This window comes from Hyperolius riggenbachi, chromosome 5 (assembly GCF_040937935.1).
Source record: "Hyperolius riggenbachi isolate aHypRig1 chromosome 5, aHypRig1.pri, whole genome shotgun sequence".
Lineage (NCBI taxonomy): Eukaryota > Metazoa > Chordata > Amphibia > Anura > Hyperoliidae > Hyperolius > Hyperolius riggenbachi.
In genome coordinates, this window is record NC_090650.1 from 318,746,314 (window position 1) to 318,764,121 (window position 17,808).

At 44.4% G+C, this 17,808-nt stretch overlaps 1 protein-coding gene across 3 annotated transcripts in view; it reads right to left on the minus strand.

Moving 5' to 3' along the window:
* Positions 1 to 17,808, minus strand: part of CLUL1 (clusterin like 1) — a 65,533-nt gene that overhangs the window by 13,001 nt on the left and 34,724 nt on the right. For all 3 annotated transcript variants that reach the window (XM_068237232.1, XM_068237231.1, XM_068237230.1), the window contains 2 exons: positions 8,416 to 8,845; positions 1,066 to 1,185 (listed from right to left, as the gene is read on the minus strand). In XM_068237232.1, the coding sequence (XP_068093333.1) occupies positions 1,066 to 1,185; positions 8,416 to 8,845 (550 nt within the window). The remainder of the gene's footprint in view (positions 1 to 1,065; positions 1,186 to 8,415; positions 8,846 to 17,808) is intronic.

The window sequence follows — 17,808 nt, forward strand, 5'->3', positions numbered from 1 at the left end:
CCTAGTAGAGCAACTTCACCAGAGGAGCTGGTTAAGCTAACACCTCACCAGTGGCGAGGGCCCACTGGTGAGCAGAATGGTCAAACAGGCAAGGGTCGGCAACAGAGAAGACAGTATCAGAGCAGAATCATAAGGCAGAAGAGTAAACGGAAATCGGGCAGAGGTCCAGCAACTTGAGGCAGATAGGCAGAGGTACAGAATCAGTAAGCGAGATCAGAGTCAGAGTTTAGCCAGAGTCATACACAGGAATCAATAACAATATAAACAATATCCTAGACTAGGTATGAAGTCCTTGGTTTTAACACCTGGGATCTAATCTAAGGTCTGAGCGCTAACACACGAGGCATTCACGACACCAGACAGCGCCAGACTGAAGCCAGGAGGCCTAAGAAGCAGAGGAGACCTCACTGGCACTCCTCTGAGGTCAGCTGACCAGCCTCCCTCCAGCATAAAGGTCCCGTGTGTGCGCGTGCCCGCGCGAGAATGGGACCCCATTACCTAAGTGACGACCCACCTTGGCGTCCTAGACGCCGGAGGGACGGGTGCGGGAATGGAGGCAGCCGCGGCGACGGTGCTGTTCGCCGCGGTTGCCTCTTCAGTTGTCACAGGTAGCATGAATTCTTTTAAAACTGTAATGGCTGAAAACTGAAAAACGATTTTTTTCCATTTTTTTTCTTACTATTCCCATTATAATGCATTTAGAATAAAATAATGCTTAGCATAATTTACCACCCAAAGAAAGCCTAATTGGTGGCGGAAAAAACAAGGTATAGATCATTTCGCTGTGATAGGTAGTGATAAAGTTATTGGGGAATGAAAGGGAGAAGCACTGACAGGTGAAAACTCCTCTCGTCCATAAGGTGAAAAATACCCGTGGGCTGAAATAGTTAAATTGATAGTAATAAGTATCTGTATGTGCAATGCAGTAACCTTTAAAAAATACAGAAGCGTAAAATGGAAAGTCACAAACTTTGATCTTCCTCTAACATATTTTGTGTCAACACAAACATCATTTTTGTCTATGTAAACAGTTAAACCACAATGCATTCACATACGGTACTGTACCTTTCATTGCAGACTCGTAACATTGTTGACACTTATCTTGAAATAACCAACATTCTGAAGCATTTTGGAGTTCATTGCATTTTATATTGCTTGGTGTAGATTTCAGATGAGCAGGAGCCTCTGGAAAATGCATAAAAAGGTGTATTCTGGTATTCTGAACCTATATACACATGCTCAGTTACTGTCACTCTTAAAGAGACACTGAAGCAAGAATAAATCTCGCTTCTTGTCGCATGTGTGCCCCTGCTAAAATGCCGCTATCCCGCGGCTAAACGAGGGTCCCTGACCCGCCCCCCCCCCCTGCAAAATCAACGAAGTCGAAGATTTTGCTGCTGTTGAGGCAGGGCTAACGGCTGCAGCCCTGCCTCTCAGCGCCGTCTATCAGCGGGGCATCGCCGCCTCTCCCCCACCCCTCTCAGCGAAGGAAGACTGAGAGGGGCGGGGAGAGGCGGAGACACGCGCTGACAGACGCGCAAGAGGCAGGGCTGCGGCGGTTAGCCCTGCCTCAATCCGGAAGAGGGGATGCGCTGTTCGGAGGGGATTTCGGGGGGTAAGGGACCCCCGTTTAGCGGCGCGATGGCGGCGGTTTAGCAGGGGCACACATGCCCCTTCTGACTATGAGGTCTGAAGCGAGATTTTTTCTCGCTTCAGACTCTCTTTAAAGTGGATCCGAGATAAACTTTTACTCATTGCATAATTGTGTTCCTTTCATATAGTTTATAGGGCATTCTTCAAGCCAAATACTTTTTTTTGTTTTGTTTTAATATTCTAATTTCCTATAAACTAAACAAGCCTCGCCGACAGCTTTTCACAGTGCCTTGGCACTGTAGCAAGGGCTTATGAGAGCTCAGTCTGGGCAGGAGGAGGAGGAGGTTACTAGCCATTGATGTCAGAGGCAGAGGGGAGGAGGAGGGGACAATTTACACACAGGCAAGCTGATAGCATCTCCAGCCCTCAGCCTGTGACAATGTGACAAACAGAACATGGCTGCCCTCATTGTATCACAGGAATAAATAATCATAAACTTTTGAAGCTATTTGCAGCTAGATATGCTGTGTAAACTACCTAAACTTTAGATAAGATATATAGACAAGTTACTTGTTATAGTTAGTTTTTCATCTCGGATCTACTTTCATAAGCATTAATCGATCATTAGGGAAACAGGCCCGGAATCGAGCACCATACAAGCATGCTCTTTTCCCTTACCCAAGCAGAGTGCACTGTTCTATGGAGAGGAGGAGCGCGCGGTATCCTGCAGTGCAAAGGAGAAAAGACCATGCTCTTGTTGGTTGCTCGATTTTTACGCGGCTGATCACTAAACATTATTATTCTTTATTTATAAAGCACCAACATATTCCGTGGCGCTGTACAATGTAAGAAAACAAACAAGGGATACATAATGATATAGAAAATGATATACTTCAAGTATGGACACTGGTACAAAATACAGAAGTGGTGATTACAATAGCAAATTTAACATGATGACTAAAATGTATAACAGTGCAAGCTATTCAATGAATAACATTCCAAGACACAAAAGGGTGAGAGAGCTCTGCCCTTGCGAGCTTGCAATCTAAAGGAATGGGGTGGAAACAAGAGGTGGGGAAGTATACAGTATATATGCAGGCAGTGCATGATTAGGTTATTTAATAAGAATTAAATCTAGGCGCGAGGTTGAAGGGTGCATGGTCTAAGATAGAGCATATGCTTGTCGGAAAAGGTGGGTTTTGAGGGAGCGTTTAAAGATTTTAAAGGTGGGAGAGTGGTGGATGTGCTGTGGAAGGGCATTCCAAAGGAGGGGTGAGGCACATGAGAAGTCTTGTACGTGTGAATGTGAAAAGGTAATTGTAGAAGAGGATAAAAGAAGATTGTGTGCAGATCTGAGACTGTGGTTGGGTTGGTATCTGGAAACTAGTGAGGAGATGTACCGGGGAGAGAGATTGTGGAGAGCTTTGTAGGTTATGGTTAAGAGTTTGAACTGGATCCTCTGGTTGATTGGTAGCCAGTGAAGAGCTTGACAGAGAGGAGCAGCAGAGGAAGAGCGAGAGGAGAGATGAATGAGTTGAGCAGCAGAGTTCAGTACAGATTGGAGGGGTGCTAGTCGGTTAGTTGGACATTGTTGTGGGGCAGCTATTCACATACTAGGCTGTCAGCTGAGACAGCTTAAAGAGAACCTGAGGTGAAAGGCAAATGGAAGCTTGCATAATTATTTTCTTTTAAACAACAAATTTTACTTGGCAGTCCTGATGATCTTTTCGAAACCAATAGTGTCTAAATCACACACCTTAAACAAGCATGTTAATAATCTGGTCAGACTTCAATCAGAGCACTTGATCTGCATGCTTATTCAGTGTCTATGGCTAAAAAGTATCAGAGACATAGGATAAGTAGGACAGCCAGGCAATTTGCATTGTTTAAAAGAAAATGAATATATCGGACTCCATATTCTTCTCACCTCAGGATCCCTTTTTCTCTGCCTTGATTGAGGAGTATCTGGCATTCATATGAAGCTTAACCAGATCGGACCAGCCATAGTTAAATCCACTTGTGGCTGCCTAAACCTGATGCAGCGTAGTTGCGATCCTGATGCGATAGCGCTTCCCCTCGGAAACCAAACCCGGCTGTCTAAAGAGAGCTTAGCTCTGTACCTTGGTCAGAAGCCAATTTCATTGGCTCCTGACTCCATGATCACAGTGATCCAATCACACTGATCAGGAACGATAAAATGAAAAAAAAAAAGGCTCTGGTTCTTAACCACTTTATCCACCACTACAGTATATCTTTGTCCTCAATGACTTAATCTAAGCCATGAGGACGTAGATCTATGTCTTGTAGCTGAAACACAGCTGATCATGATTGGGCTTGCTCCTGTGCAAACCTCTTGCACTATCTGCTGTAGCACTAATTGGTGAAAGGGAATATATTTTCCATGAGCCAATAAGATTGATTTTTGCCATTAAAAATACTTTTATTTTCTCAGTTCATAGTAAAAATTCTTACTGTAATATTATTTCATAATCAAATATCCTCACCATAAATTGTGACAGGAACATAATCTAAGTTTTGTGATAAACGGTAGTAATAGCCAAATAAAATTTGTGTTTTTTATCTACAGTAGCGCTTTTTTATTTTTAAACTCTTAAAGAGAACCAGAGATGAAGCACCCTCATGTATTTTATTACATTTATCAGTGGGAACATGACAGTAAACACCTACCCTGCTTTTAGTTTCATTGTTATCTGCTTAATTAGTCTATTAGCAACTGTGATAAGAATCCATCGACTATTCAGTCGAGGTTTGACCTGGAATCATTATAGCTGAGTCACTCTTCTGTGGAGTCCTTTCAAGCCCAAGCCTTCCCCCTCCTGGCTTAGATCTTCTGCTTTGCATACTGAGAGCTGTGATGACTGGGAGGGGCTGCTGCTCCTGAGAGAGAAGCCCTGTGGCTGTAATATGATCCCTGTGTGCTCTGTGTGCACTAGATTCTCATAGGAATGAAACTGCAGTTATTATCAGTGACACTTCCTACTGGCAGATCATACCAAAATGAAAGCACACAGATGAAAGGCTGCATAAGCCTAGATAGCAGCATAGTCTCATATAGCCTAGACAGCACATCCAGAACAACTCATATAACCCGGAAGGAGAAGGGATATGAGCCGGCGGCCATATTTGATTTTTCCTGGAGCAATAATGGATAAAAAACACTAAAAAAGGCACACCAGAGCGGCAAAATTATCAGGTAGAGCATTTATTCTTTACAAGCTATCAACTAATATGTTTATTTTGTGTGAAACGTTCATCTCTGGTTCCCTTTAAGGGCTGAAACCCACTAGCAGCTTTTTCTAAGCGCTAGTGATTTGAAAAAGCTCTTGCTAATGCAATGCTATGGGGGAGTTTTATAAAATCACATTGTTTAAGTGGAATCACACCCATAGCATTAAATTAGCAAGAGCTTTTCAAATCACAAAGTGCTCAGAAAAGCACAGCTAGTGGGTCCCAGACGTAATTGGTAAAACTGAGAAATAATGTGTTTTTTCTATTTGTTTGCTCTTTTTTTCCATTAAAATGCATAAAAAAATAATTTGAGGGAAAAAATGCCATACAATGAAAGCCTAGTTTGTCTTGAAGAAAAACCCTATATATATTTCATTTAGGTGTCATATAAGTAGTAATAAAGTTATTGCTGATTAAATAGGGACACAGCTAAAATGTGAAAAGTGCTCTGGTCCATAAGGGGGGAACAAGGTCTGGATGCGAAGTGGCTAAAGAGAACCCTAGGTGGTCAGATGGGACACAGTGGCATGGTCTCTGCCTCATGACATGTCTGTGTCCCCACAACACCGCTCTCTGGCCCCCAACGCTGCTCTATAGCCACCCGAGATTAGCGACATTATTTGTCGCTATCTCAGAGGTAGAGGAGAGGCATTCCCTATTCAAACGCCCGCCAGGGGGCGTTCCTGCAAGATTTCCAGAGCTGCCATTGGGCAGCTCTCTCTCCCTGGCCCGGCTCCCCCGTCTCCCTGCACGCTGCTAGAGACACACAGTCTCTGCTTGCAGCATTGTGACCTATAGGTCACGAAAGTGAAAGTGGGCCAGTGCGGCCCACAGGAGTGGCGGGGAGCAGCATTTTTTGAGGCTACCTGATCCGCTCAGCCCCCCATATCAGGTAGCCTACTTTTTTTTTTTCATTTTTTGAGCCCACCTCGGCCTCCTCTTTAAGGAGCCAGTGCCGCACAGTCCGCAACCACTTAATTGGCCATTGACACTGCAAAGTGACTTTACAACAACACAATACAATGCAACCACTGGACAGTTAAAGGACTGGTTAAATGAATGCATAGTTTTGGAAGGACCCTGTCACACCAGACTATTTTGGTTCTATCTGTTGCATTTTACATTTTGCCAGAAATCTACCCCTTAGCAGATGCCACACCCTTGGTCAAGGGTTTAGCCAGGATCCGAGCCAGAGCAGTGCAAATGATCTCAGATAGACCTTGGAGAGAAGACTTAAACTCAAGCTTCAATATATGGTTGCAAGAAGATTTGTTCATGGTTGAAGGCTGGAGGACATGACAAAATAGACTATTAAAAAAAAAAAAAAAAATTTCAACCTACATAGAAAAAAAATGTTCTGAAAAGGTTTCATACAGATAGATTTTTTTTCCATTTATATCCCTCTTTTTAAGGCACACCTAAAGGGTACCTGAAGTCATTTTTTGGAATCCACGTTGGCCAGATCGATATGTGCTGACATACCTTTCTGCCAGGTATGTTCAATCTTGCAGCACCCCTATTACCCGAATATTGCTGGTAAAATCTTTGACATTACTGTTGAATCCTCACAGACAGAAAGAGGCTGAGCTCCTCTGTCTGTTCCTCCCCTTTGTGGCCATGTCCTCCTTCACTCCAATGATAACAAATAAAATGGACGTGTTTCATTTGGACACAGGGAGAAGCCAAAAGACGTCTCTCCCTGTGTTAAATACTCTCGGAGAATATAACAAATAAATTCTCTGACTGATTACCTGATTTTATCCTTTGGCCCTGTAATTCAGGGTCTGGTTACTGCCAGCACCAGAATTACAATGATTTCACAGTGAATCAGGCTGCGCTGCTATAGCCGTAATTTAACATTATGGCCCAAATCAGGTGCAGCATGGTGGCAAAAGGAAGCTGAAATTGCATACCCGAGTTGCACTGCTCCTATTTCCAAGTCTGCTGTTCCCTCCCCCCCTGCCCCATATGTCCTTGTGCTTGACTGGCTCATCCCAGCTCAGAGTGCTCTTGTACCAAGTGCATATATTGTGTACATGCAACAATATCCCGGAAGTACTTCCGGGTTTTAACCATCTTGGAAGAATATTTTTAAATGAAAAAAAAAATGGAAAACAGCATTGGGGTATCCATGGAGGCATATGGATTAATTTTTCTTTCCAGGTGCATCCATGGCAGCATGAGGTTTCCTCCCCGCATTCAGTGATTCCGAGGTAAACAAAACTGGGGAGGTCAGCTCAGGGGAAAATGTTGTCTATTCACAGTGTCCTATGGGGTAAAATGGGCAGGGCTTTAAAAATTGTTCTGCCATGGATGCATCTGGAATGGAAAATTACCGGTAAGTGAGTATTCAATTTTCCATTAAATGTACAATTCATGACAACAGTCTAAAGCGGTATTGCAGGACCTGCTGGCACAGTTAGCTAAGGGTTCTTGAGATGGGCACTCTGCAAAAGGGAGCAGAAAGCTTTCCTCTGCCTTGTGAAACTCTTTGTGCACATCTACTCTATTTGGTAACAAAGTACACTTCCCACATATAAAATCATTAATTAAATAATAACAAAAAGCACTTCAGTATCTCAGTAACAACAAGACAAACCTACCTAGCCATTCTAAAAGGCCACATTTTTGTATTATTTTTTTTAATAAAAGAAGAAACGATTCAGTCTACTGCTCAATTGGAATTCTGTCCTTGATCTGTCTACTATAATGGGTTAACAAATAACATACCAATCTTAAAGGACTATTACCATGAACAACAGTAAAATGTAAAATACATGTGTATACATACATATAACAAGTGCATTTGTCCCAGAGTAAAAAAAAATTCCCATGTAGCTGTCACTTACTGTAGGTACCGTAGTATTATTCTGAAAGCTTCGCGCCTCTTAGGTTTTGGACTACTCTATCCCCCCATTGAGGATCTTATAGTTCCCTCTATTTTCAAAATATTTTAAAAGCATTCCCTGGATGTCAATGGCACAGTCCATCCTCCAGCATAGTGTTCACATAAATAGGCAGGGTGACATATTTGTATAGGTGCTTTCCAGGGAGAGCTTTTAAAAAGGATAACAAAAACTTTGAGAATTTCCCGTAAAGAAATGGACCGTCAGTCATACTGACAGTGTGATTACAGCCTGTCAGTGAGAGGTTTATGTCTGTCAGATTGAGGCTACCTACTGTATGTTAAGTGCTTACCAAATTAACTCCTTACCACAACAGATCAGGACAGCTCCATCTCTGGACGTGTTTAAATCCAGACTGAAAACCCACCTGTTCAGTTTGGCATTTGCAGAAATATAACTTTTGTTGTGTGAATACTTCATCCAACTACCAACTAATGAATCTGAGAGAGCCTAAGCGCTAATATGTGTCCTATGGGAGAAAAGCGCTATAGAAATGTTATTGTATTGTATTAAGTGACCATGACATAGGGAAAACAAGTAATTTATAGTGCTTCTTAACTAGGAAAAATGTCAATTTTATATGTACAGTATGTGTATAAATGTATTTTAAATTTTACAATGGTTTGAGATAGTTGTTTACCCCACACTACTAACAATATAATCTTACCTCCAGGCAGTATAGAAAAGTCTTCTGTATTATTGCTGATTGTTTTGTATATCTTTACCACAGCATCACTCATGGCTTCAAAAACGCTTTGTCCAAATTCATATAAGCTTTGAAACAAGCTGGAGAAATCCCAGTGTTCATCATGATTAGAAATGATCACAGGGTCCCTGTCAGGTCCAGCAGTGGTAGCATCGCCTTGTTTCACATCTGATAAAAATAACTTCTGAAATGAGTTCCCAATCACCTTCTGGACGCTTGTGAAAAACACAATGCTTTGATTAAACATAATGCCAACATCAGACATTAGCTGGCTGAATATGCCGTTTGCCTGGCTGAGCTCGTCAGCAACATTATATCCACTCATGGACTTTTCCTCAGTGGTGTTGGTATTGGAACTCGGCAGTGACCATTCTTTAAGGAACTCACAAGCCTGTCCATAGAGAATAAAACATGTCTTAAAGAGTAACTGTTAGGCATAAAATCAAAAATTAATTCTCTATTCTTATCTGGTAAACAAATAATAAGGTTACTAACCAAGTAATCCAAAAGTTAAAACGCACTCTTACTTTTCTTCTCAATAGACAATAATTGCAAAAGAGAAGTTGCAGTGCATGCTGTTTTTTTTCTTGTTTACTCCCCCCCCCCTTTTCCCCTCAGACATAACTAATGCAGCCTGATTGGCTGAAGTTTCTTTCACTCCTGTTTTCCCCTCCCACACCTCTTTTCCTCTGATTGTCCAATATTTCTTGTGCTATGAAGCTGAGAAAGCGACTCGGCTGAAATCCGATCCATACAAATAAACCAAGTCTACAAAGTCGCACAATGATTTGTGACATTATTGCAGAGCTATGTGGGAGTTTTTGAAGACTGGGAGGAAGCCCTGCAAGCATACTAAATCAGAAAGATGAGAGGAAACAGAGTAAGGGAGGAAATGACATCATGATTGGCTTCAGACACAGGGATTGCAAGATGGCAACTGACAGAAACAGAATTCTCTTTATTTTCTGTATAAAACTCACTGAAATCAAAATGTGGGCAGTGCAATACATGTGTTATGTAAGTAGAGCAAGTATTTATTTACTAATATACAGTATGTGGGATTTTTTCCAAGATAGTATGGCTAGCAGCTCCTCTAACATATATTTTGTACAAATCAGATTATCAATGCAAGAAAAAAAATCTCTTTTGTGTATGCAGGGATGGATTATCCACAAGGCAACCAAGGATTTCCATGTCCACCGAACGGGACCCTCCATCCTCCTATCTGATGATTGTCCCAGCATGTCTTTGGCTCCTCATGCAGAGATATACCTCAATGAGGAGACACAGGAGTATCGAACATGCTGATCAGCTTGAGGAGGGATCACAGCAGCAACACAAGTGAGTCACTTGGTGAGTGACCCAGACATGCCAGTGGTGTGGTGGTAGAGTAAGATTTACACCAGTGTCCAGCATTGGGCACCTTTATTTCTAAACTCCCCCCTCAACTGTCCAGCATGTGCATCCCTCCATCAGTCTACATGCTTCCATCATGCCTCTTCTCAGTGACCCAGCGCATATAACACACTGAGAAGATGCGGCCAGTAATGAATGAAGACGAAGTGTACGGACTGATGGAGGAGCGCAGCAGCTGGACTGGGAACACTGGGCAATTGAATAGTTTGCCTCTATGGTCATGACCATTGTGAATAACATGATCTTAGGTGCCCTGCAGGGGCGTAGCAATAGGGGGTGCAGAGGTTACAACCGCATCGGGGCCCTTGGGCCAGAGGGGCCCTCCTTCAACTATAGTATTGTCTCTCTATTGGTCCTGTGCTCATAATCACTTCTATAGATACTTTGAATTGTAGTAATCATTAAACTGTTCCCCATCCCCTTCTTGCACCTCTGACACTGTAGTTGCCATTGGCAGGTTTTGGTGCTGCATATCCATTGTTATATATAGATTACTTGGGGGGCCCCAATGTAAAACTTGCATCAGGGCCCATAGCTCCTTAGCTACGCCACTGGTGCCCTGTGACATACAGTGGTTAGGAGCGCTAAATATTTTTGGATATTTTATCTATGCAAGTGATAAGACTTCTGTAAGTGGCAGATTCAACTTTGTTTTGTGCTGTACTTAACGATAATACTTTAGCATGACGGAGAAAGTGCTTGAGGTGATAATTACATGAAAACAATTCAAAATTGTGCAAAGTTTCCAGCTGTAAGACAGGAGAGCCTATACACTCAGTAAGAGGCAAAGCTGTAGATTGGAAGTTAAATAAGGAAGGCCATAGTCATGACTATGTACAGTACTCTGTAAAGCACTGCAAAATATTTCAGCACTATGTAAGTACACAATGATAATGTGATCCCCGTTAACGTTCAGAAACGCACTCTCTGTGGCAAAACAGTCCTATTTTTCCTCGCTAATATCCGCCCATGTACACAATCCAAAACGCTTGTTCAGCACCTTCAACTCCGTTCTCCATCCCCCTCCTCCTCCTCCTTCATCCTGCTTATCAGCTGAAGAATTTGCAACATACTTCACTGATAAAATTGACAAAATCAGAAGTGAATTCTCCACGCAGCCCTCAAATCCCACCTCCAAACCTCTCATTGACTGCTCTCTAACTGCCTTCTCTACACTCTCTGAACATTCTTTCCTCTATAATATCCAAAGCTAATCTAACCACTTGTTCTTTGGATCCTATTCCCTCCCATTTTATTCCACAGCTATCCTCATCTCTCATGCCTGCACTAACATCGCTATTTAACCTTTCCCTCTCCACTGGCATCTTTCCGTCGCCACTCAAAAAGGCTGTTGTGACACCACTACTTAAAAAAACCATCTCTAGATCCTACCACACTCGCCAACTACCGCCCAGTCTCACTTCTCCTATTTGCATCCAAACTAATTGAACGCCACATACATGCAGAATTAAGCCATTATTTATCAGCTAACTCCCTACTTGATCAGTTCCAGTCTGGCTTTGGCTCCAACCACTCCACGGAAACGGCCCTTACCAAAGTGGCCAATGACCTTCTTACAGCTAAATCCAAAGGTCAATTTTCCATACTCATCCTTCTTGATCTGTCATCAGCATTCGATACGGTCGACCACACCTTACTCTTACAAATACTTTCAAATGTAGGAATAAAGGGCCTTGCTCTCACATGGTTATCTTCCTACCTCTCTGAAAGGTCCTTCACAGTCTCCTACTCAGATCAGATCTCTTCTCCTCATGCTTTGTCTGTCGGGGTTCCTTAAGGCTCTGTCCTTGGTCCCCTCCTCTTTTCCATCTACATGCATGGTCTTGGTGACGATACTTGGCAGACGATACGCAACTGTACCTCTCGGACCCAGACCTTAACTCCCTCCTCAAACGTGTTCCTGACTGCTTGTCTGCTATATCCTCCTTCATGTCCTCTCGCTTCCTTAAACTTAATATGAGTAAAACGGAACTAATATTTTTTCCACCGTCTCTGGCCACCTCTCTGCCTGAAGTAACTATAAATGTTAATAACAGTCCCATAACTTCAGTTCCCAAAGCACGGTGCTTGGAGGTAATATTCAACTCTTCTCTCTCTTTTATTCCTCATCTTAACTCCATAACCAGCTCCTGCCATCTCCAACTCAAAAATATATCTCGCACCCGTCCCTTTCTCACTCAATACACAACCAAAATGTTAATACATGCTCTTATAATTTCTCGCCTGGACTACTGCAACGTACTACTTTGTGGACTACCTTCTAACAAACTGGCCCCACTCCAGTCGGTACTGAACTCAGCTGCTCGTCTCCTTCATCTTTCTTCTCGATCTTCCTCTGCTGGCCCTCTCTGTCAAGCTCTTCACTGGCTGCCAATTAACCAGAGGATCCAGTTCAAACTCCTAACCCTAACCTAAAAAGCTATCCACAATCTCTCTCCCCGGTACATATCATCACTAATTTCCAGATACAAACCCAATCGCAATCTCAGATCTGCACACGATCTTCTGTTGTCCTCCTCTAGAATCACTTCCTCACATTCACGCTTACAAGATTTTGCACGTGCTTCACTCCTTCTCTGGAATCCCCTCCCACAAAACATCCGTCACTCGCCAACCCTTGTTGCTTTTAAACGCTCTCTGAAAATTCATTTGTTCCGACAAGCATGTGCGCTACCTTAAGCCACTTCCCTTTGTCCTAAGACCAAATTGCACTCCTACTAGGTATCCTAAAACACACTGCCTTTATAAATTTTATCGTATACTACCCCTCCTCTTGTTTCCCCCCATTCCCTTTAGATTGGAAGCTCGCAAGGGCAGGGCTCTCTCCCCCTTTTGTGTCTTGGAAATCATTATACATTTTATTCATCATGTTATTTTTATCACTGTCATTACCACTTCTGTATTTTGTATTCTGTATGCTGTATCGTTTTTTGTATTTTGTCACTAATTATGTATCTTGTATATTAGTGTACACCATTGTCTGTGTTATGTACCCCATGTTTGTTTCTTACTTTGTACAGCGCCACGGAATATGTTGGCGCTTTATAAATCAATAATAATAATAATAATAATTATAATAACATGTGACAGCAAGAAGTCAGAAAAAAAAGGAACTGTTCAAATATTATGGGCTGTCAGCTCCTCTTGTTTCTATGAAAGCAATCAGATTCAACCTCTATTGCTTACTGGTATAATGAGGTGGTAGGAATGTATGTATTTCCCTTAACTTTGGAAGTTTCCTCTACAGCATTTATGATCTTTCTTTGCACTCAGAATGTGGACTGGAAGTATTTTGTTCCAACACCAGGGGGAGATAAAGAGCTGTATAGAAGAAGCTGTCTAATACAACTTCCTGCCCCATAGCAGTGATCATTCAGGAAAGCTAGAACACTTCACTTCAGCCATGAAAGTAAATGAATGCTGGTATGAATTGATGTCAGTAGTGTTCACTTTATTGCTGAGGTCGGGACAGACCAACACCAGTGAAAGTTTAAAGCAAGGTTAGAAATATGGAACTTGCTGTCCCTAATCTGTTGTTAAAGGGGAACTTCAGCCTAAACAAACATACTGTCATTAAGTTACATAAATTAAGTTAATTAGAATAGATAGGTTATATAATTTTTTACCCACCCTGTTTTAAAAGAACAGGCAAATGTTTGTGATTCATGGGGGCTGCCATCTTTGTCATGGGGGCAGCCATCTTTGTGGTTGAAAGGAGGTGACAAGGAGCAGGAAACAGTTCCAACTGTCCTGTGTCCTGATAACCCCTCCCAGCTGCACACACTAGGCTTTAAATGTCAAATTCAAAATGAAAAAAAAAAAATTGCACCAAAACAGCAGAACGAGAGCAATAACATCAGAAATCCCATCATGCTTTGCACAGCATCAGGGGAAAAAAGCCCGGGCAGTTTTCTTCTGTGCAGCTAAAAATGAGGCTTGGATAAGAAAAACAAAGTTCTGATGCTGTGAAACTGTTAAAGAAACACCAGGCCTTTTCAGTGCTGCTGAGTCGATTTTTAGTCCGGACGTTCACTTTAAGTGTACCTTTAGTCTGAGAGAATTGTGAATGCTGACATTGCTGACCAGGTTATAAAAAATACTATTTGCCCATATACAGTATAATTCTGATCTGTTGGCTTCAGCGGTTTCAGTCACACATCTGCTAAGCATGCAGCTAATGTTGACAACACCTGATCTGCATACTCAATCTGAGTTAGTGACTCTAAAAATATTAAACACAAAGGTACATAGCAATAGCAGCATTTTTAGGTTAGCAATGACAATGGCAACTTTCATAATATCTCAGTAATAGTCCAATCTAAAGTGAAACTACAGTCAGAATTTCATATCTGCTCTTAAAGCCAATGGGTACCGGTTAAAAAAAGATAAAGTCAGATACTCACCTAAGGAGAGGGAAGGCTCGGTCCTAATGAGCCTTCCTTCTCCTCTCCCGGTGCCCTCGGTGCTGCGCTGGCTCCCCCGTTCGCGTCCGCCGCCGCAGGAACTTCAGAGGTCTTCAGGAGCGCTCGGGCTTCCGAAGACGGGCCGCTCCATACTATGTACGCGCGAGCGCGTCATAGAGGGCGCTCGCGCATGGGTAGTATGGAGCGGCCGCGTCATCGGGAGCCCGAGTGCTCCGAAAGGCTTCCGAAAGGTCCCTTCGGCATGCGGAAGTGGCAGTATTTGACCGAACTGGTCGAATACTGCCACGGGGGATCCTGCGCGGGACCGGGCACCGGGAGAGGAGAGGGAAGGCTCATTAGGACCGAGCCTTCCCTCTCCTTAGGTGAGTATCTGACTTTTTCTTTTTTTAACCGGTAAACATTCACTTTAAAGATTAGCAACACAGTTATAACTTCTAAAAACAAACTCTTTAAAAAAAGTGCCTAAAAGGGTTAATAGGTTATGTTCATTTTGTCCTGGGAGCTTTATCTGTGTGCTACACTGAGTAGCTGCCAGAGTGTTCCTTCATTTCAGACAGCAGAAGATAAGACTTGATTATTGCAGTGAATTTCTGTGTAAATTACACTGACTTATATTCTCCTGAAAGTAGTAGAATTTTGGGTAGTATTACTTTGGGTCAAAGGCAGGTATTGCCTACTGTCTAATGACTACTGTACAGGCAATGAGGAGTTGGGAGACAGATTTTTTGTTATATATTCTACCAGACTGTAGGTGCAAAAAACAAAACAAAAACAAAACATATACTCAGCTATGTAGAGGGGAGGCTCTGGATCCTATAGGGCCTTCCCGTTCCTCTTGCGGTCCCCTTGTTCCAGCTCTGTTGCCTCCATTGTGCAGTGTGGGAGCACTTGGGCTCTCGAAGCCTCCCGTGGCGGCACAGAGCAGTATTTGACCCATCGGTAGAATACTGCTAATAGGAAAGATGGTGCTGGAACGAGGGGACCGTAATGGCTCTATAGGACCCAGAGTCTTTCATCTCCATAGGCTAGTATCTGGGTTTTTTGTTGTTTTTTTGTTTTTGTTTGAGGCCTGCTTTAAAGGGGCACTTAAGTGTAGTAAAAAAAAAAAATGAGTTTTACTCACCTGGGGCTTCCCTCGGCCCCCTTCAGCCGATCGGTGCCCTCGCCGTGTCTCTCCGATCCTCCCGTCCCCGCCGGCGACCACTTCCGGTTTTGCCAACAGGCTGGGAACGTGAGTGATTCTTCGCATTCCCAGCCACAATATCACCCCCTATACTGCTATTGCTGCAAGGAAGGCCGCAATAGCAGCATAGGGGGAGATATTGTGGCTGGGAACGCGAAGAATCACTCGGGTTCCCAGCCTGTCGGGTCCTGACGGTGAAACCGGAAGTGGTTGCCGGCGGGGACGGGAGGATCGGAGAGACACGGCGAGGGCACCAATCGGCTGTAGGGGGCAGAGGGAAGCCCCAGGTGAGTAAAACTCAAAGGTTCACTTTAAGGTTTGCCATACACATCTTGATTTTTCTGCATAGTTTCTAAAAACTTAGATCGAATCTGCTGGGCATATTTGCCCCCAGTATAAACAATTCATTCACTCATGCATTTTGGGCTATTTATCAAATGAAAGTGTGATTGAACATGTTGAAAAGCCTCTGTAAGAGGTAGGAACGGCAGGAGCAGTGGGGGATCGATGGCTACATAGTGTTGCACTACAGTAAGCACTACAGCACGTGGTCTGCTAAATGCTCCAAGTTGAGTTTGCAGTTTGGTGTATTGATCAGGGGCGTCGCTAGCCCTTTTTTGGGGGGCACGTGCCCCCAATCTGTCCTGGGGTGCCACGAATCTCTTCCCCAGGGGTGCCCGCAGGGCCGCGCCTGGGCTGGTGCATTGCACCCAGGCGCCTGTCTCTGACAGGCGCCGCCCGGCCGCCGCTCACCCCCTCTGTCCGCGGCTCCCTCCAGCCGCCGCGTCGTCACTCAGACCTCGATCAGGCGGCGACCAATCGTGCGGGCGCTAGGACCCAGCGCCCGCACTAATATGCGGAAGGGACATCACTTCCGCATATAGAGCGGGTGCGTCCGGCGCCCGCTCGTATTGGTCAGGTCGCCGCTGATCCTGAGGTCTGCTGGCTGCGAGTGCGAGGTAAGGGGGGAGCGGCGGCAGCGGGGGCTCCCTGTCACTCACTCACTACCTAAAGGGGCTCCCTGGCACTCACTACCTAAAGGGGCTCCCTGGCACTCACTCACTACCTAAAGGGGCTCCCTGGCACTCACTCACTACCTACAGGGGCTCCCTGTAACTCACTCACTACCTAAAGGGGCTTACTGTCACTCACTCACTGCCTAAAGGGGCTCCCTGGCACTCACTCACTGCCTAAAGGGGCTCCCTGTCACTCACTCACTACCTAAAGGGGCTCCCTGTCACTCACTCACTACCTAAAGAGGCTCCCTGGCACTCACTCACAACCTAAAGGGGCTCCCTGGCACTCACTCACTACCTAAAGGGGCTCCCTGGCTCTCACTCACTACCTAAAGGGGATCCCTGTCACTCACTCACTACCTAAAGGGGCTTACTGTCACTCACTCACTCACTCCCTAAAGGGGCTCCCTGGCACTCACTCACTGCCTAAAGGGGCTCCCTGTCACTCACTCACTACCTAAAGGGGCTCCCTGTCATTCACTCACTACCTAAAGGGGCTCCCTGGCACTCACTCACTACCTAAAGGGGCTCCCTGGCACTCACTCACTACCTAAAGGGGCTCCCTGGCACTCACTACCTAAAGTGGCTCCCTGGCACTCACTGCCTAAAGGGGCTCCCTGTCACTCACTCACTGCCTAAAGGGGCTCCCTGTCATTCACTCACTACCTAAAGGGGCTCCCTGGCACTCACTCACTACCTAAAGGGGCTCCCTGGCACTCACTCACTACCTAAAGGGGCTCCCTGGCACTCACTACCTAAAGTGGCTCCCTGGCACTCACTGCCTAAAGGGGCTCCCTGTCACTCACTCACTGCCTAAAGGGGCTCCCTGTTACTCATTCACTACCTAAAGGGGCTCCCTGTCACTCACTCACTACCTAAAGGGGCTCCCTGTCACTCACTCACTACCTAAAGGGGCTCCCTGTCACTCACTATCGGGGTCCCTGTCACTCACTACCTAACTGGAGGCGCCTGTCACTCACTAGCTAACCTGGGGGTCCCTGTCACTCACTACCTAACTTGGGGGGCTACCATATTAAGGGGGCATTCTGCCGATTTATGTGAAATGCTGTCTATTTATGTGCCTCATGACTGCTGAATTTGTCTTGTTGGGAGCCTTATGATTTGTTGGGGGCCTCAAGATTGCTGAATTTGTCTTGTTGGGGGCCTTATGATTTGTTGGGGGCCTCATGATTGCTGAATTTGTCATGTTGGGGTCCTTATGATTGCTGAATTTGTCATGTTGGGGGCCTCACGATTGCTGAATTTGTCATGTCGGGGGCCTCACGATTGCTGA